General features: G+C 59.2%; 3 protein-coding genes across 4 annotated transcripts; all 3 read right to left on the reverse strand.

The window, feature by feature from the left end:
• Positions 1–30: 30 nt before the first annotated feature.
• SAXO3 (stabilizer of axonemal microtubules 3) lies at positions 31–2,232 on the reverse strand. Of its 2 annotated transcripts, XM_058674458.1 has the most exons (5): positions 2,016–2,232; positions 1,621–1,826; positions 1,369–1,522; positions 906–1,033; positions 31–600 (listed from the first exon to the last, which is right to left on the reverse strand). In XM_058674458.1, the coding sequence occupies exons 1-5, from the start codon at positions 2,169–2,171 to the stop codon at positions 237–239; spliced, it is 1,008 nt and encodes a 335-aa protein (XP_058530441.1). In that variant the 5' UTR covers positions 2,172–2,232; the 3' UTR covers positions 31–236. The 2 variants fall into 2 exon arrangements, with proteins under 2 accessions (XP_058530441.1, XP_058530442.1); XM_058674459.1 differs by lacking the exon at positions 1,621–1,826 and having other exon boundaries at positions 1,369–1,527.
• Positions 2,233–3,866: 1,634 nt separating this feature from the next.
• On the reverse strand, positions 3,867–6,062 carry NTF4 (neurotrophin 4). The gene is made up of 3 exons (XM_058674460.1): positions 5,930–6,062; positions 4,948–5,070; positions 3,867–4,577 (listed from the first exon to the last, which is right to left on the reverse strand). The coding sequence occupies exon 3, from the start codon at positions 4,563–4,565 to the stop codon at positions 3,921–3,923; it is 645 nt and encodes a 214-aa protein (XP_058530443.1). The 5' UTR covers positions 4,566–4,577; positions 4,948–5,070; positions 5,930–6,062; the 3' UTR covers positions 3,867–3,920.
• Positions 6,063–9,431: 3,369 nt separating this feature from the next.
• On the reverse strand, positions 9,432–12,328 carry KCNA7 (potassium voltage-gated channel subfamily A member 7). The gene is made up of 2 exons (XM_004597002.2): positions 11,604–12,328; positions 9,432–10,956 (listed from the first exon to the last, which is right to left on the reverse strand). Exons 1-2 carry the CDS (start codon positions 12,153–12,155, stop codon positions 10,141–10,143), a joined length of 1,368 nt encoding a protein of 455 aa, XP_004597059.2. The 5' UTR covers positions 12,156–12,328; the 3' UTR covers positions 9,432–10,140.
• Positions 12,329–18,961: the final 6,633 nt, after the last annotated feature.

An 18,961-nucleotide genomic window follows, 5' to 3' on the forward strand; every position in this document is an offset into this window, starting at 1 on the left:
GCGTGTTTCCAGCCATCCCCTAGGATCCTGTGCTCCGAGCTAGCCCCCCAGGAGGGTGCGGTTTATGATCTTGTACTAGGAATTAGGGACAGCTCTGGCCCCTCTCCCGCAGGGGCGTGTCCAGGGCCAGCTCTGGGAGTGTCGCATTGGGTGTGGCTCGCGAGGGGGGCGGAGGTCCAGAGCCCAGTCCCGCCCTGCTGTGAGGGTCCCAGGCTGAGCGGGCGCGGCAGGTCCCCTCACGCGAGCTCCGGCTTCCCGCTACCATAGCGCGAGTTTTCAGTGCTGTAGGCTTTCGGGGTGCTGTAAATGCCCGGCAGGGGCTGCCAGTGGGGGCCACCCCAGGGCGCCTCAAACGGGCAGAAACGGTCCAGCCTGCGAAGCGGGTGCAGCGGGGGTCCATAGGACTCCTGGGTCAGCGACAGGGCCCCGCGGTGCGGCACGGCCTGTGGCACAGGGCGAGCACGGGCCACGCGGATCCGCGGCGCCTGGAGGGAGTACAGGCACGGAGGCGGCCGGGGGCAATGGCCCCAGACCCCGGGTGCTTGCTCGGAGCTCCAGTAGTTCTGCGAGTCCCTGCTAGGGTATCCGGAGAGCTCCTTCCTGCGGGCGGGAGGCGGCATGGTGAGGACACCGCTGGATCCAGACCTCTGATCCTAGGGCCACTGCAGCCCCAACCCCTGCAGGATGCGTTCGGAGGAGCCAGAACCCGCTTAGGAAAGGATTGGAAGCTGGAGCATGGGGGCTAGAGGGGCTCCGAAACTGAGGTTCCCAAGTGGCCACCTAGGACCCCTGGAGGCTAAAGGAGGCAACGGCGACCAGGGTGGGACACTCGGTTCTTGCGTGTACAGGACCTGAAAGCCGAGCAATCAAAGGGCCTCTGGCCTGGGCCAGGGTCGCAGGCTCACTTGGTGTAGCAGCGGAAGTCCTGCGCTGTAGTGGTCAGATAGAGCTGCTGCCCATTAAGAACACCCCTGTCCGACACTGTGAAGGGCCGGCCAGCCAGCTCTGTGTTCCTCGTCCAGGGGATGAGGGCCTGAGGAATATTGAGGAGCAGGGCGATGGGCCAAGGGAGATCTTAACCCCGCCCCAAGGCCTGTGTCCCCAGTTCAGAATCTCATGTAAATTCTCCCTAGCGCTGGGGATCCCGGATCTTCCCCATCAATACCACACTAGGGCACACCCCCTCCCCCTACAGGCCGCCTTTGAGCCCAGAAGTCTGGCTCCTCCCTCTGGTCCCCCGCACCCCAAGACCCTTTAGCCACGCCCCAAACTGCACGTTCCCTCTGGCCCCGCCTCTGGGGCGCGAGTCTGTTCCCCCCAATCTGGAACCTCGCAGCCTGCCCACTACACCGCCTGCCGTTCTGCCACCTGGGACGGGCCCCCGCGGTGGTGGTCACTGAGCTCCGGGGGCTGGGGCGCCTGGGGCGAGGGTGCACGCGGTGCCAGGCTGGGCCAGCTGAAATACTGCGCTTTCGTCTCGCTCTGCGGCTCGGCGTTGCGCGCCAGGCGCCAGCCGCAGGATCTGAGCTGCAGAAGGCGAGGAGGTGGGGACCCAGTGTGAGTGCGCAGGGGGCCGCCAAGGGGGAGGGGCAGAACCCTTGGATTCAGACAGCCCCGAACCTTGCCTTTTCACCCAAATCCTTGATTCCCACCGTCCGCGTGGGGTCCGCGGGCTCTGTGGCCCTGGGCTGCGCCAAGGGCCCACCGTACGTCTTGGGCACGTGAGCCGAGCCGGTGGTTGTTTCCCACCTGTTGAAGACCTCGTCGAAATCCCCTAAGTAGCAGTCATGCTTGGCGGCCGGGGGCAGGGGCTCCGCGACTGTGGACTGCGGACAAGGGACAAGGCACTGGGCGTCCCGCTGCAGGTCTGGGGTTCCAGGCGCCTCACGGCCCCTCCCCCGCCCCACCGCTCCCTGGCACCCGGGTTTCCCGCTTCTCTCTCAAACTCACAGTGCTCCCCTGCCTTTGGGCAGGAGTCAGTCGAAGCCCCCAGCCCTCCTCTCTGCCAGACTCACCTGCACAGTGGGCGGGGGAAAGGGCGAAGAAGGAATCAGGTGGTGCCCGACACCGCTGCTGGTGAGATGCCAGTTGGGCCAGGATCCAGGCACCTCAGTTCTAGAGACGGGGGACCATGGAGGGCCATATCGCAGGGCTAAGGTCCGGCCAGCCATGGCCCACCCCCACCCAATAGCCTAGCAGGAGGCGGTTTGTTGTGGTTGTTGCCCCAGGTGACAGAACCCGCCCACCCTGACCCTCAGCCAATGATGGGCCTACAGGCAAGAGGAGGGAGGAGAGATGGGGGAGAGCTCGGGGAAAGGGACGCAGAAACACACGGCTGGACTGGGAACGAAACAGAAATGCGGTCGGAAGGGGACGAAGAAATATAATTTCAGAGTTGGGGGCCTCCAGGTGCAGAGGAGACAGGTCGGGGAGGCTAGGAGAGACCTGGATGGTGGGGAAAACGAGGAGCCGACCTGGAGGGAGGGGAGAACCCCTGGAGCTCCGCAGAGAGTATTAATCCCGTTCCTCTAGGTGCAGCTCCCCTGGTGCGCTGCAGGCCCCTGCCAGGCCTGCCCACTCTGGAGTAACCATTTCCAGACGGCCTGGGGGCTCGCCCACCCGCCCCTCCATGTGCTGAAGGAGCCAGCAGCCAACCACGCGCCGCCGGCCTGCCTTTGATTTGGTTGACAACTTCCACCTGGGTGTGTTAAGGGGCCGGTGTGGTCAGAGGGAGAGACCAGCAGACATTTCCATACAAAGAAAATACTACACGCCCACCCACACCCGCCCCCCCCCCCAAAAGACACCATTAGGACAGGGAGCTCCTAAGTCAGAGCCGGAGACAGGGAGGGGAGGGAACCTAAAAAGAGTGAGCGCCAGAGCCCTGGGCTGCCCTGCCTGTGTGTGGGGGGAAGGGTATGTGCACGTGCCCACATATTTTCAGCCAACCTGAGATGATGGGGTCATAGGAGGCTGCCCTGACATGCCTCCCACTTCCCTGCTAGAAAGAGCTCTGGAGTGGTCTCCACGCCTGGCAGCCTCTGCCTCAGACAGGGCAGCCAGCTGCTGCCTGCAGCCCGGCCCAGGGTCCCACCCGCTGTTGCCTCGCCCTTCCCTAAACACATCCAGTCTTCTGGCTCCTTCTGTCGGGATTCTCTTACTCAAAGCCTGTGCCTCTCTGCACACCCCTAATCCCAACCAGGTGGGCAGGCGGCTTGGTGAGAACCCTTGAGCACTGAGTATATAGTGTTACTTGTCCCGCTGTGGGGTAGAGGTTGGGTCAGGAAAGGCGGGGGGACACCTGACTCCAACTGTTTGCTGGGGGTGACCTCCCCAGACAGCTGACCTTACCATGCAGCCTGTACGCTGATGGGAGGCTCACAACCCGAAAACATATTGTTCCAGGCCACACCTCCGCTCCCCTCTGACCAAGTACAATTTCTCTGGGAGTGTTCTGCGTGTCCCCGGCTCTCCCCCCACCAAGTCCTACCCTCCTGGCCCTCTTGGCATAACCCTTCCTTGGCCCTCTTCCTGAGGTGGCCTAAGGGACAAGTTGACTTGCTTAGCATCCACAGCATCCTCCAGGTGTCGAATCCACAAGCATGGATCCAAGAAAGAGTGAGCACATGGTAAATGGGGATTATTTTCCTTGTTAGCCTCAGGGTGACTCCAGAGTTACCCCAAGAACACTCTAATTCCTCCTTGAAGCCTCCTGTGGTTTAATATCTCATCCCTGGACCCAGTGGGGCATTGGAAACCAAACCGCAGCTGCCAAGTTGCAGTCCATATAGCGCCTTGTCCAACGAGAGGTCCTTGGAGCAGCCCAGGCCAGCCCTGAGGTTCGTGGCCATGCAGTTCTCTCTTGGCTTGAGGAGTGTTCCCCCAGGACTGGGGGGAGTGGGGAGCTGGGCCTCCTCCCCTCAGGCCCGGCCAGTCCGGCTGAGCAGCGTGCAGACACAGGCGGTGTCGATTCGGATCCATCGCCAGCCGACGCGGCCCTGGGCGTCAGCGGTCAGCGCCCGCACGTACGACTGCTTGGCTTTGCACTCGGACACCCAGTGCCTCCTGTCCACCCCCCGGCAGCCCCCGCCACCGGCCCCAGGGACGCCTTCCCCGGCGACGGCGGCGGCGCCGTCAGCTTTGCAGCGTGTCTCGAAGAAGTACTGGCGGAGCGGGCTGCCCCCGGCCGCAGGCACCTCGCCCAGCACTTCCACCTCGCGCCCTCGCAGGTCCACTGCCGTCCGGCGGTCCGTCACCCAGCCGCTGACGGCGTCACACACGGCCAGCTCTCCCCGGCGACTCGCCGGCGCCGTCTCGCTCACCCCGCGCCGGCTGCGGTTGGCCGGGGCACCCGCGGGCTCTCCAAAGGCCCCCGCCTCCAGCAGGAAGAGCAGAGGGGGGCCCGAGGGAGTACCCCTGGACAAGGCGACACGCGGGGACAGGAGATCCCACTCCGGAGCCAAGAATGGGGGCAGCGCCAAGGGTGGGGGCTGGGGCTTCATTGGGACAGTGGGGAGGAGGAAGAGGAGGAGGATGGGGAGGGAGCCTGAGAGGTGGGGGCGCATCTCTCGGAGCACCTGAGGACAGAGCGAGGGGATTGGGGTTAGAAGAGGCAGGCATCACCCTAGGGTCCTGCCAGGACCTGAGGAGACTTCCTCTAGACCCTCAGGGGATCAGGGTGTGCCCAACTTCTAGGTTCATTCTCCAACTAATGTTAACTTCCTTGCAAACAGATGGACTCAGAGTGCGGCACCAGTCGCACAGCCAGCCAGCGGCAGGGAGGGGACCTGAAACCCACCCATCTGGGCCTCTCCATGCTGGCCTATGTAGGGAGGGCAGCTCACTGTTGTGACAGGGGCCTGGAGAGACCCCGGTTCAGTTCTACCACATTCTAGAAGAAGCTAGGGCTCTGGGAAGGGGCGGGGCCAAGCGGGTTGGTTACCGGACTTGTCAGCACCTCCTCCACCTCGGAGCGCCCAGGCTGGGGGCCCCCAGGCTGGGGGGGGCCCCTATGGAGGACACAGCTGGCCCCCTCCTTCCTGACATCTCAGGAGAGGGAGGGGGCAGCCCCTGGTTGGGGGGAGAGGGGGGTGCAGGCAGGTTAGAGAGGCAGCTGGCGGTGGGTCTGGACCCCTCCCTCCCGGGATCACCCCTGCCCTGCCCTGCCCAGGTGATGGTTCCTGGCTGAGGATGGGAGGCAGATGGGAGCAGGGCAGGGAAGGGAGGGGAGAGGCGGCAGATGGAGGAGGCTGGAGAAGATTACACTCCCCTCGGCCCATTCATCTCCCAGACAGGGCGCAGCAGGCGGGGCTGGCGGGGACACCTGGGTCCCTGAGACTTCCTGGAATGTTTTCTCCCAGCAGGGCAGGCCAGGGCGCGCCTGAGACTCGGTCGGCACATACCTGGAGTGGCTGCCTGCCCCGGGCCGGGAGGTGGGGAAGCACAGGTCCGTGTCCACCCCCTACCTCGGACACAGGGCCTCCTCTGTCAGGCTGGGAGTCCAGGTCCAAGGCGCCCACCTCCTCAGGACCCTCAGTCCGGTCCTGCCTGACACCAGACAATCAGGGTCTCTCCACCCCCAGCAGCACCTTCTCCCTGAAGCCCCCAGCGCAGACATCCCATCCCCTGCTCCTGCAGAACCCCCAGTTTTGGTGTTCAGGCCCTTCCTCCCCAGGATTCGGTAAGGCAGACGCCCAAGTTTCATATCCAGATCTGCACTGGGGGAGGGCCTCGATTCCCGAGACTCCCGACCCCCCGACACACAGACACTGGGGGAGACTGGGCCTGCACTAGTAGGGGGTGCGTCTCCCCCTGCCTCAGTTTCCTCAGCCAAGCTCCGCCCCCGGCGGCTCCGCCTCCGCCCCTCCCTACCCGAGGGCAGGGCGCCCGGGTCGCCAGGAGCCCCGGGAGGAGGTGCCGAGGATCTTACCTGGGGCGCCCTCTCCGGCTCCCCCGGATGCCCCCGGCGCGGCGTCGGCTCCTCCTCCCGCTCGCTCGGCTGCTGGGACGCGCGCTGGCCCGGGCGCCGGCTGCTGGCGCTCGGCGGGGCCCGGCCGGGGGCGGGGCGGCGCCCGACGGCGGAGGAGGGGCCGGGGATCCCGCCTTGCACACGCGGCCTGGGACCTCGGATGCCCGGGACGGCTCTCAGCCTGGCCGTCGCAGTCCCACGAGTCCCTCCTCCTCCTCCCTCAAATCCAAAGTCCAGCCCCCCAGCCCCTCCTTCCTCACACCAGGGGTCCAGCCCAGTTCCTCCTCCCTCACACCCAGGGTCCAGCCCAGCCCCTGCCCCCTCAAACCCAGGGGTCCAGCCCCTCCTCCCTCACACCCAGGGGTCCAGCCCAGACCCTGCCCCCTCACACCAAGGGGTCCAGCCCAGCCCCTCCTCCCTCACACCCAGGGGTCCAGCCCAGACCCTCCTCCCTCACACCCAAGGGTCCAGCCCCAGCCCCTCCTCCCTCACACCCAGGGGTCCATCCAGCCCCTCCTCCCTCACACCCAGGGGTCCACCCAGACCCTCCTCCCTCACACCCAAGGGTCCAGCCCCAGCCCCTCCTCCCTCACACCCAGGGGTGCAGCCCCTCCTCCCTCACACCCAAGGGTCCATCCAGCCCCTCCTCCCTCACACCCAGGGGTCCACCCAGACCCTCCTCCCTCACACCCAGGAGTCCAGCCCAGCCCCTCCTCCCTCACACCCAGGGGTCCAGCCCAGCCCCTCCTCCCTCACACCCAGGGGTCCAGCCCAGCCCCTCCTCAACTCCAGGATCTAGCCTGAGATCCATCCTCTGTCTGTTGCCAGTTCCGTGTCGTTCCGGGAGCAGTTTCCCACCCTCTGCTCTCACCCCCACTTTCCCAGGGCTCCCCCGCCAGACATTAACCAGCTGGGCTCGGGCAGCGATAAGGCTTCAGGCTGGGGAGACAGTGGACTGAAGCAGGGGGCTTCCCCCCGAAAGTCCTCCTTCCTGGAATTTCCTGGGTGGGGACTGGAGAGAGGGTCTTTTCCACAGCTCAGATGGGTGGAATGCAGGGCGCTGTGGGGTTCAAAGACCTTGCTCAGAGTGGAGAGAGGATCGGTGTTGGGTGGGAAAGGAAATGGGAAGGCAACAGGAGGAACAGGGAGAGGGCTCCCCCAGAGAGAGGACCCTAAGAAAGGAGACTGAGCTTGGGGTGCTCCCCTCCCCCACACCTCCACCCAGGGACTCCTGCTCCTCTACCCCGAGCTATTTTCAGCAGGAAAGGTGACACCCCCTGGGGGTCATCCCCTGAACCCCTCCTTCAACCTAAATATAGCATACAGGGTGACAGGAGGGTGGCCCCGGCTTAGGATGTGCCCTGCTCCTCCTCCTGCCCGCCTAGGCTGCAGGCAGGCTGGGCAGGTTGTTTATCAGAGGTGGGAAAAACCACTCCCAGTCCTGGATGGCTATTCAGGTCACCCCTCCACAATGCCACACTCCCCACCCTCCCCACAAGCCTCTGCCCTCAGCCAGGCACACAGTCCCTCCTGGGGTTCAGGGGTGGAGTTTTCAATGAGAGGAACTAGGAAACAGTCTTCGTGGCACACACCTCTGGGTCTCTGTCCCCACTCCTCTGGGTCTCTGTCCCTCTCTCTCTGGGTTTCTGTCTGCTCTCCTCTGGGTCTCTGTCCCTCTCTCTCTGAGTTTCTGTCCCCTCTCCTCTGGGTCTCTGTCCCTCTCTCTCTGGGTTTCTGTCCCCTCTCCTCTGGGCCTCTGTCCCCTCTCCTCTGGGTCTTTCTCTCTCTCTGGGTCTCTCTCTCTGGGTCTCTGTCCCTCTCTCTCTCTCTGGGTCTCTCTCTCTCTCTCTCTGGGTCTCTGTCCTCTCTCTCTGGGTCCCTGTCCTCTCTCTCTGGGTCTCTGTCCCTCTCTCTCTCTCTGGATCTCTGTCCTCTCTCTGGGTCTCTGTCCCTCTCTCTCTCTCTCTCTCTCTCTGGGTCTCTCTCTCTCTGGGTCTCTGTCCCTCTCTCTCTCTCTCTCTGGGTCTCTGTCCCTCTCTCTCTCTCTGGGTCTCTCTCTCTCTGGGTCTCTGTCCTCTCTCTCTCTGGGTCTCTGTCCTCTCTCTCTCTGGGTCTCTGTCCCTCCCCCCTTCTCTGGGTCTGTTTCTACCTTCTCTTCCTTGGCTGCCCTCTCCCTTCTCCCCCTCTGGTTTGACTTTTGCCTGGAACCCCCTAGGACTCCTGAAACCCTGTCCTTCCTCCAAGCCTCAGTCTTCTCACTGGTCCTTGGGTCCTGGCTGAGGTCCGTGCCCACTGAGACTCAGCCATGTGTCCTGTCGGTAGGGGAATGGGGGTTCTGTCCATGGGGGAGCGGGGTGTCTGTCTCCCTTTCTCCACCACCTGAAGGTTCCCACTGGCCCCTTGGGCCACAGCCAGTCCTCTCCCTTGTCTGTGAAGGGGACTGGATGAAATCTGGGGTCCCCAGACTGTTTCCTTAGATGCCTCTTGAGTGGCCAAGAGGGAAGGGCAGCCTCAATAGAACATCGTATTGGCCAAGAAAAGGGGGGGAGATTGTAGCTAAAAATAACAACCACACCTTGTCAACCACTGGATAGGTTTTAATAAATTAATTCCAGTAAGCACTGTGAAGGATGCCTGGCACCTCGGAAGCCCTGTCTGTGATAACCTTTGTGATTGGGCCCCCTCTTCCTCCATTAAATGCCTCCCCCATCTTTGTTTTTGATTTTTAAAATTAATTTGAAAGTAGGATGAGTGACACAGTGGGAGAGTGGTGAGGAGGGGGGCGTCTCACATTCCCTGGTTCCCTTCCCAAATGTCCACCACGGCTGGGGCCGGGCAGGCGCTCCCATCTGGAATGTCCACTTGAGCAGGGGCTGTCTTCCCCGCTTGATTTTCCTCCCCCTTCTCCAGGGTCCCTGTTCTCTGTTCTCTCTCTGTCTCATCTCTCTCTCTGTATCTCTGTCTCATCTCTCTCTCTCTTCCCTTCCTCTGTCTCTCTCTCCTTCTCCTTTTTGTTTCTGTCCCCCCCCCCCCAATAGCTGACAGGGGACGGTCTTCCCCCTCTTTCCCCTTCCGTGGACAGTCATGTCTGAGAAGAGGCAGACAGAGTGGGGGTTGCCTAAACACGCAGCAGGTGTAGGGTGCAGGAAAGGAGCGTCTCCACCTCCGGAGTTCCCCCAGACAGGCCCCACCCTGGCAGAATGGCTGAACCCCTAGGTACAGCCTGCACCCCCACTGCAGCAGGGTACCCCAACCTCGCTGCCTGATTTCTCCCCAAACAGGCTTTTCTCCGAGAGACCCTGGTGGTACTTACAAAGCTGCCAGTGCGGCCCCACTGAAACTTACACATTCAGCCTGCCTCAAGCCAACACTTTCCTGGGACTGCACACCACGGCAGCACCTAAGTGCTAGAGGCCTCCGTCCGACAGCCCAACTGATGAGGCAGGGGGAGACACAGTCCGCCCAGGGCAGCCCCCACGGGAGCTGCCAGCTGCGCATCTACACAGCTCAAGCCAACAGAAGCCTGAACGCCCCATCTGCCCACGTCTGCCAGCTCAGCTGAACCCATCGTGACCTGCACAGCTCACATGCCGTCAGCTGATTGTTGTACATGGCTTCCAAGCACCCAGGACATGAACGGACACGGTCCGCAGAGCCACCCACATGCTTCCAACACATCTCCAGGAGGCTCGGCCACCACGCGACGTGTGACTGCACAGTCGCTCTCAGCAACGCCCTGGGTGACCGCCTCGTCCTCACCTGGCCCCAGGTGATTCATAAAATCACAGCGTCCTGTCCAATGCCGTTTAGACAAGACTCGGCCTGCCTTGCCACCTGGCCCTACCCAGCATGGACCCAGGAAACGCACACAATGGCGGGACCAAAACTATCTCCACACACTTGTCCTGAAACCCCGCAGGGTATCGCACAACTCAACGCAAGCTGAACCAGCGAAGCCCCCTGCTCACAGCTGTCCCCGGACACTAGGGGTCCATGGTCCCGCCAGAAGGCTCAGTGTTTCCCCAGCGATGACCAAACTAGTCTAGTTCTTCCTAAATCCAGCCCCCCATTCCTCTGGCCTTGCCCTGCACCCCTCCTTCCCTCCCTCTTTCCCTCCTTTCTTCCTTCTCTCCCTCCAAACAGGTGCGAGGTCCTTCAGACCTCCACTGTCTTCACACTTCGGTGACCAGGTGTTTGCCCGGGGGCGCCCAGAGCGGCGGGGGCAGTTCAGGCATCTCCCCATCCATCAGCCCCCCGTTGGCCTTGCCCTCCAGCGTGCCACAGGGCTGCGTATCCACGTGGCTGTACATGCCCGCCTCTTCGCCCTCCGTCTCCCGGTGGTAAAAGTAGCTGAAGTTGGAGACGATGACGGGCACGGGCAGGGAGATGGTGAGGACCCCGGCGATGGCACACAGCGAGCCCACTATCTTGCCCCCCACAGTGACGGGCACCATATCTCCGTAGCCGACTGTGGTCATGGTGACCACCGCCCACCAGAAGGACTCGGGGATGCTGGTGAAGTGGGTGTCTACACGGTCAGCTTCAGCGAAGTAGACGGCGCTGGAGAAAAGGACCACGCCAATGAACAGGAAGAAGATGAGGAGGCCCAGCTCTCGCATGGAGGCCCGCAGCGTCTGCCCCAGGATCTGCAGGCCCTTGGAGTGGCGGGACAGCTTGAAGATGCGGAAGACACGCACCAGCCGGATGACCCGCAAGATGGCCAGGGACATGGCCGGCTGGCCCACTCCCCGCTGCCGGGCCAGCTCGGTTCCCAGGGCCACGAAGTAGGGCAGGATGGCCACAAAATCGATGAGGTTCATGACGTTCTTGAAGAAAACGGCCTTGCTGGGGCAAGCCAACAGGCGCACGAGCAACTCGAAAGAGAACCAGCAGATGCACAGAGTCTCCACCAAGAAGAAGGGGTCATGGAAGGGCAGGCGGGGTGCAGGGGCAGGCCCGGCGCTGGTGCCATTGAGCCGAGCGGAGAGCTGCAGGGAGACAGGAGGGCAAAGGCGGTTGGGAGAGCTGGTGCGGCACCAAGTGTGGCTCCAGACTCCAGCCGCCTCTGCAGACCGGGTCACTGGCCCCCAAGGCTGGGGGGACCAGGCTGCAAGGATGCTCCCATCCTTCCCTGCTGGGGGCCCCAGAAAGTGATGCTTGGGGAGGGTCCCTCCGGAAGCCCCAGGCCCAGCCTGGAGGGGGCGGGTCCCTGTGTGGCCTGCCTTTCCTCACCCTCCCCAGGTTGGGCCCTCTTAGTGTCCCCTCCTGCCCCATCAACAGCCTAACTTTTTAGGGGTCTGGTTCCCTTCAGCACAGCCCCCAGTTCCCTCAGCCTGCCAGTGTTCAGGTCCCGGACCAGACCTCTCTGCGGGGAGGGCCACAGACCTCGGGGTGCACAGCCTTCCCAGCTGCACAGCTTCCGCTCTCTGATCCAAGGGGGTCCCCTGGCCTGCTAGCACCAGGTTCCCCAGGTGAGAACCCCGCCTTCCGATGGACGCCTCAGCTCCCGCCCCCGGCAGCCATTGGTGGCGCAGGTGCCTGTCCCGGGGTTGCCTCTCCTTCCCATTGGCCAGGCTGGTCCCCACCCCGCCTCTCCTGGCGCCCCGCTCCTGCTCCGCCGGACCCCGCCCCTCACCGGGCCAGCGGCGGCGGCAGCGGCCACGGCCGCGAGTCCAGGGTCGTCGCGCTCGTCGCGGAAATCGGGCAGCGTCTCGAGACAGAAGACAACGATGGACACCAGGATGACGAGTACCGAGACGACGGCCAGGACGCGCGCGGCCTGTGAGCTCTCGGGAAACTCGAAGAGCAGCCAGAGCTGGCGCGCGAAGGCGCGGCGGGGCAGCGGCCGCTCGGGCGGCACCGGGCAGCCCTCGTCCTCGCGCAGACGCGCCAGCGCCGCCGCGCCCAGCCCGTAGAAGGCCACCTCCTCCAGGAAGACGTCCAAGGGCACGTGCGCCGGCCGCCGCAGCCGCCCGCCCGACTGATAGTAGTAGAGCACGGCGTCGAAGCTCGGCCGGTGCCGGTCGAAGAAGTACTCGCCGCGAGTGCCGTCGTAGAAGCGGCTGCGGCGCGCCGGGTCCCCCAGCAGCGTGTCCGGGAAGCGGCCGAGCGTGCGCGCCCGCGTCTCAAAGCGCAGCCCGGCCACGTTGAGCACCACCCGCTCGCAGCAGCCGCACGGCGGCTCCATGGCGCGCCGGACAGCCGCCGACCGACGTGTGGCCCCGACGCCCGGCCCGCCGCCGCCGCCACCGCCGGCGCTCCAGCCCGGTGTCCGGTGTCCGCGCGCGCGTAAAAATAGCCCGGCCGGCGTTCTGGCCAGGCCGCGGGGGGAAGGGGGGTGCTGTGACCCCGGCGGGGCCCGCGGGCGTCCGGGCGCCCTCTGCCGGAGCGGGCGCCCTGCCCTCCCTCGGGGGGCCACTGGCTCACCCCTCTCCCCGACTCTTTCCAGCTTAGGGGGTCTTGCGTCTCTGCCTCCCCCCTCAATCCCCTTGCTTTGTTGCTTTCGGGGTCTCCGGATCGGGTTTCTGTCCTGCCCCCCCACCTCATCGCCCTGCTTTGTCTCTGCAGCTTCTGTTTCCGGGGCTGGTTTTGGGGTGCAGGGGGCCTCCAGGCCTCTTGCTCACCTATCTGGCAGCCCTCGCTGCCTCTCGCCCTGATTGTGTCCAGGGCGCGCTCCCCTTTCTCTGCTGGGCCTTCGTCCCTGCCTGCATGGTGGGGTACCTGGGCTGGGGCCTGGCTGAGGGGCTCCCAGGGGTGCGGGTGGTGGGTGACAGCTCTGACCCTCTGACTGACAGCTAAGTGCCTCTGGGTGGACACACTCGCCTGGGGTCCCCAGGGGTCGCAGCCGCAGACCATTGAATGGAGGTTGGGGTGACGCCCTATCTCTTCCTGGTTTGGGGTCTGGCCCTGGGTGGGGGTCTCCAGTTGGATTCTCTAGGGCTGAGATCAGGATGGTCTAGATGGGGCAGCAAGGAGAGGGGCTGTCGGGAAGGGGGTAAGACTCTTCGGGGTCACAAACAGGAGCCCAAGGGCAGACAGGCGCTGGCCTTCCACCCCCAGTGTCCAATAACACTGGGTAAAAATAGCCATTGCGTGGGCTTCGGAGGCGGTGGTGTGGGGGACTGGTCACCCCGGACTCCAGGGAAGGGGGCCCTGGGCGCCCTCTGCTGGGAGCGGGGAGAGGGGCACAAGGGTGGTCGCCCCGTGCTCAGGTCCCCTCCTCCCCCACTCCCAGAACCTACCGTCCTGGTCTCCTCTTTTGCGTCCGGAATCTTGGGTTTCCATGTCCGGAATAGGACAGAATTTTCCGTCCCAGCTCCAGGGCTCTCACTCAGCTGCGCCCCATCCTTGGCACCCCCGCACCTCTTACAGCCCATGAGTCCTGGGCGGCATCCTTCCCCTTCTGGTTCTAACCGACCCCCCTCGGCCCTCCTGTGCCTGCATGTCGGGCCCCAGTCTTCCCCGCGCCTCCCTGCCACCTCCTGACCATTCTCCTTTCCTGGTTCTTCTCAGGTGAGGCTCTTCAGAACCCCTTTTCCCATTCCGCCATCGCCACTCACAGGCTGTGGCCGCGGAGGTTTCTCTCTCCTCATTCCGAACCATCCCACAGCCCTGCCTTGGCCACCTACTTGCCTTATTTCCAAAATAATTGAGATTCATACAGACACTCCATTCCTTATTGTCATTCTCATTACAGGAACATTGTGTGTGTGTGTGTGTGTGTGTGTGTTGCGCTTCATGGAAGCGTTGTAAAGGTAGACCAGAAAGACAGAGATCTCAAATCCATGGGGTCACTCCCTAAATGCAGCACAGCCAAGATTTGGGAACTCCACCCACATCTCCCGGGGCAGGTGCCCGACCTTTCAAGCCCTCCCTGCTGCCTGCGGGATGGGACTTAGCCGGAAGCAGGGTTCAGGAGCTGGAGCTGGGCGTGCCTCCTTCAACAGCTTTCCTTCCTTGCCTCCCTGGGCGTCTGGCTCTCCCAGCTCCAGTGTCCTTTGCCAGCTTCTCCCACCTGGGCCCCAGATGTTGGGGGCCTGGGGCTCATAGCCAGGATGCCCGCCCTGCCCAACTTCTCTCATTTCCTAGGTAACCCCATTTGGCTGCATGGCTTCACGTCCGTCCCACCTCTGTCAGCAATTCCCAAATACGTGCTTCCGGCCCCCAACTGAATTCTGCGAAAGATCAGATGCAGGTTCAGCTCGCGTGTCCACATCTCGGCTGGAGAAGTCCCTAGGGCTCCAATTCACCTCCTCTTTACCAATCCTGCCCTTTTCCGAGGCTCTGCTCCCCAAACCAGCAGCCGCATTCATGGGCCAGCTGTTCAATGCACAAATGGAGGAATGAGAAATGTTATGAAGGGGAGCTCAGTGGCCTTTAAACATTTTTTTTCCAATTTGCTATCTTCAAATACTTCTTTTAAAAGAATTATTTTATTGGAAAGGCAGATATACAGAGAGGAGGAGAAGATCCTCCATCCAATGATTCACTCCCCAAGTGGCCACAACAGCTGAAGCTGAGCTGATCCAAAGCCAGGAAGGACGAACTTCTTCCAGGTCTCCCATGCAGGTGCAGGGTCCCAAGGCTTTGGGCCGTCCTCCACTGCTTTCCCAGGCAGGGAACTGGATGGGAAGTGGAGCTGCCGGGATTAGAACTGGCATCCATATGGGATCCCAGTGCATACGAGGCCAGGAGTTTTAGTTGCTAGGCCCTCAAATACTTTCAGACTTACAGAAAAATTACAAAACAGTACAAAAATGGTACAAAATGGTACAGAGTTCACAGAGAAACATGCTTCAAAAAGTTTGAGGAGAGGCAGGTGTTTGATACAAGGCTAAAATGCTACCTGCGGGTAGGGGAGAATGCCGAATACCGCAAGATGGCTCAGTTGGCTAATCCTTGCCTTTTAACTGCTGGGATCCCACCTGGATGCTGGTTTGTGTCCCAGCTTCTCCACTTCACATCCAGCTCCCTGCTTGTGGCTTGGGAAAATAGTGGAGAATGGCCCAAAGCCTTTGCACCCACACAGGAGACCCAGAAAAAGCTCATGGCTCTTGGCTTCGGATCAACTCAGCTCCAGCCCGTGTGGCCATTTGGGGAGTGAACCAGTGGAAGGAAGATCTTTTTCTCTGTCTCTCCTTCTCTCTATAAAAGCCGGCCTTTCTAATAAAATGAGTAAATCTTGAAATGTTGCCTGGGACACCTGCATCCCAAGTGAGTGCCTGGGTTCACGGCTCACTTCTACTCCAGCTTCCGGCCCAATCCAGTAGTGGCATCAGGGAGTGAGCCGGTGCATGGAAGAGCTCTCTGTTTTTTTTTTGTTCATTTGCTTGTTTGGTTTTTTTGGAAGATTTATTTGTTTGTTTGTTTTAAAAAATTTTCCATATTAAGCATTTAGGAATGAGTATGAGTACTGTGGTACAGCGGGTTAAGCTACCAGTTGGGGTGCCTGTATCCAAAATCAGAAATTCTAGTTTGTGCTAGTGTTAGGGTGCTCTGCTTCAGATCCAGTTTCCTGCTAATGCATCTTGCGACAAGGACATGATGGCTAAACGTGTGTCCTGGGCCTTCAGCTCCCTTCTCAATGCTGGGTGGGCTACCATAGTTAATTGGCAACTCAGGTGGTCTTCCACAATGCAAAGCAGCTGGAGCAGATCCTGTCCACACAACATGCTTGCGGCTCTTATTTGTGCGTAGCAAGGACTGTCGTCCAGCTGCTAATGACGTCTGCACTGCAGGAACACTTTGAGGAATTTCTTGTTCAAGAAGAGGTCCCAGTCGATGACATATTTGCAGCAAGTGACCAGGGGCTGAATGTCTAATATTTCACCAGATTCTGGAAAGTCCCGGGATGCTCCTTGCCAGTCCAGTCGGTGTGCCGGGGCAGCAGCTCCTTCTCAGCCACCTCGCGGAGCAGCACCTGAGCTGCCTGCTGCCAGGGTCCATCTTCCAGAAACTGGGCGATGAGGAAGCACAGCTGGGATCGCAGCTCCAAGAGGCCTTTGCTCCAACAAGACATGCTTATGGGTCGCTTCAGGGCCGCCTGCGGGAAACCCGCCACCAAGGGGAAGCACGGATGGTGCTGCCACTTGCCCTATAGCTGTTGGTGTGTGCTCACAAGCCGATCCTCAGCTCTACCATTCAAGCGACGGCGGCGGAGGAAGAATAGATTTATTTTTTGTTATTGCAAAGTCAGATATACAGAGAGCAGGAGAGACAGAGAAGATCTTCCGTTGGATGATTCACTCCCCAAGTGACCGCAATGACTGGAACTCAGCCAAGCAGATGCCAGGGGACTGGAGCCTGTTGAGGGTGCAGGGTTCCAAGGCTTTGGATTGTCTTCACTCTTTCCCAGGCCACAAACAGGGAACTGGATGGGAAGTGGGGCTGCCGGGATTAGAACTGGTGTCTATATGGGATCCTGGCACGTGTAAGGCAAGGACTTTACTGCTAGGCTATGGTGCCAGGCGCAAAAAATCTTTTGAGAGGATCTGGTGTAGTGGTATACAGGGTTAGTTCACTGTCTGAGAAACCAGCATCCCGTGTGAGGGCCAGGTTTGAGTCCCAGCCACTCCAGTTCCCTGTTGATGTGTCTGGGAAAGCAGCAGAAGACGACCTAAGTGCTTGTCCCCTGCCACCTATGTAAGAGATTCAAATGGAGTTCTAGGCTCTTGACTTCAGCCTTGCCCAGCCAATGAACCAACATCTCTCTCTACCCACTTTCTGTTGCTCTGCCTTCCAAGAAAACACTGTAAAGCATCCAAAGAAGAGCGGTTAAAGAAACTGTGGTACATCTACTCCATGGAATATTATTCAGCTATTTTTTGTTTTATTCAGCTATTAAGAAGAATGAAATTAGGGCCCAGTGTGATAGTGTAGCGGCTAACATCCTCACCTTGAGTGCACCGGGATCCCATATAAGGGCTGGTTCTAATTCTGGCAGCTCCACTTCCCATCCAGCTTCCTGCCTGTGGCCTGGAAAGCAGTTGAAGACGGCCCAAAGCTTTGGGTCCCTGCACTTGTGTGGCAGACCCAGAGGAAGTTTCTGGCTCCTGGCTTCAGATCAGCACAGCACTGGCCATTGCAGTCTCTTGGGAGTGAACCATTGAACAGATCATCCTCTCTGTCTGTCCTCCTCTCTGTATATTTGACTTTGCAATAAAAATAAGTAACTCTTTTTAAAAAAAAAGAAGAATTAAATTATACTATTTACAACTAGGTGGTCCCAGCTACAGACCATTATGCTCAGTGAAATGAATCAATCACAAAAGAACAAATACCATAGGTTCTCTCTTCTATAAGGAAACCAGCATGGAAAGTATAACATCAATAATCTGGTCCATACTGTTTTTGTTTGTTTGTTTTGGCTACATCCCACATCCCATGTGTTTTGATGTTTTTTATTTCAGTTTTCTTTATTGCAAATAATTTCTTTTCTCTTGTCGAATTAAAAAACTGGCTCATGGATTACACGGTGGCATCATTTTTCCCAAGAGACTTTCGTGTTTCCTTATTGTCACCCATGCGTTGGTTACTCAGTGGCGCGTTTTTTCATGGTACTGTTAATTTGTTGTTGATGTAGTTGTTGTTGTGCCTGTTCTACCCATACCAGTTGTTGACCTTTCTGGTTTTTTTTTTTTTTAAGATTTATTTATTTTTATTGCAAAGTCAGATATACAGAGAGGAGGAGAGACAGAAAGATCTTCCATCTGATGATTCACTCCCAAGTGAGCGCAACAGCCAGAGCTGCGCCAATCCGAAGCCAGGAGCAAGGAGCTCTTCCAGGTCTTCCACATGGTTGCAGGGTCCCAAGGCTTTGGGCTGTCCTTGACTGCTTTCCCAGGCCACAAGCAGGGAGCTGGATGGGAAGTAGGGCTGCCGGGATTAGAACCGGCGCCCATATGGGATCCCAGTGTGTTCAAGGTGAGGACTTTAGCTGCTAGGCCACGCCACCAGGCCCTGTTGACCTTGTTTAATGGCTTCTTAATTATGGAACTATATAGTGATGGTGTAGTGGGGTCTACCATATCCAGATGTGGGGGTTAATGGAACATGCATCCCTGCTTCCAGACAAAAGATGGATTCCCAATGGAACTATTGGACATGTGTAGACAATGGGATGCTGGACTTCTATGCTGTCTGTACCAACAGTGTTGGGGCACACTTAAATAAGAGACTGAAAGAATTATGATTCCTTATGAAGGACTACACCATTTGTAGTAAAATGGGGAAAATCTGTCGGGGGTGGGAATTTGGTGGGAAATCCCAGTCTACACAAAATTGTACTACATAATTCAAAATTTAAAAAATTTTAAAGAAAGTCAATAACTCCCTAAGTGTGGCTTAATTTGCTAAGAAATTGATTGTATCATACACTGTTTATAAAAGCCTTAGCGATTTCATTTTGGAAATGTGACTGAAAACAAAGTGAATCATCTTCCAACACTGCTGTCCTCCAGTCCTCATCCTTCCTATGTTTATGAGTGAAAATTAGAATAACAAATTTGAATACATCACAGGACACTCACTGACCCTGCCCCGCTGAGATCTAATAATTCCATACACTTTATTAGTTCCTCTCATCTCAATGACTTCATGATGATGTGAATGGAAAATATATGTTTATTTATAGTTCAACCCAAATGTGGTCAATGTGGTGGTTTGTTTTGCCATCTCTGATATGCTGTAGTGATTGGAATATCTGTGAAATGAAGAAAAATTTAACATTCAAAAAAAGTTTTATTTATTTTTTAAAAAGACTTATTTACTTTTATTGCAAAGTCAGATATACAGAGAGGAGGACAGACAGAGAGGAAGATCTTCCGCCTGATGATTCGCTCCCAAGAGACTGCAATGGCCAATGCTGTGCTGATCTGAAGCCAGGAGCCAGAAACTTCCTCTGGGTCTGCCACACAAGTGCAGGGACCCAAAGCTTTGGGCTGTCCTCGACTGTTTTCCAGGCCATAGGCAGGAAGCTGGATGGGAAGTGGAGCT

Source organism: Ochotona princeps, chromosome 16, assembly GCF_030435755.1.
Source record: "Ochotona princeps isolate mOchPri1 chromosome 16, mOchPri1.hap1, whole genome shotgun sequence".
NCBI lineage: Eukaryota > Metazoa > Chordata > Mammalia > Lagomorpha > Ochotonidae > Ochotona > Ochotona princeps.

What these genes read in the sequence shown, in the direction of transcription:
- SAXO3 (XM_058674458.1), bottom strand. Translation starts at nt 2,171, where the DNA reads ATGGCTGGCCGGACCTTAGCCCTGCGATATGGCCCTCCATGGTCCCCC. An exon ending in TTCCCCCGCCCACTGTGCAG is followed by an intron (nt 1,827 to 2,015) that starts GTGAGTCTGGCA and finishes CCTTGTCCGCAG; the next exon opens with TCCACAGTCGCGGAGCCCCT. An exon ending in GATTTGGGTGAAAAGGCAAG is followed by an intron (nt 1,523 to 1,620) that starts GTTCGGGGCTGT and finishes TCTGCAGCTCAG; the next exon opens with ATCCTGCGGCTGGCGCCTGG.
- NTF4 (XM_058674460.1), bottom strand. Translation starts at nt 4,565, where the DNA reads ATGCGCCCCCACCTCTCAGGCTCCCTCCCCATCCTCCTCCTCTTCCTC.
- KCNA7 (XM_004597002.2), bottom strand. Translation starts at nt 12,155, where the DNA reads ATGGAGCCGCCGTGCGGCTGCTGCGAGCGGGTGGTGCTCAACGTGGCC. An exon ending in CTGCCGCCGCCGCTGGCCCG is followed by an intron (nt 10,957 to 11,603) that starts GTGAGGGGCGGG and finishes GTCTCCCTGCAG; the next exon opens with CTCTCCGCTCGGCTCAATGG.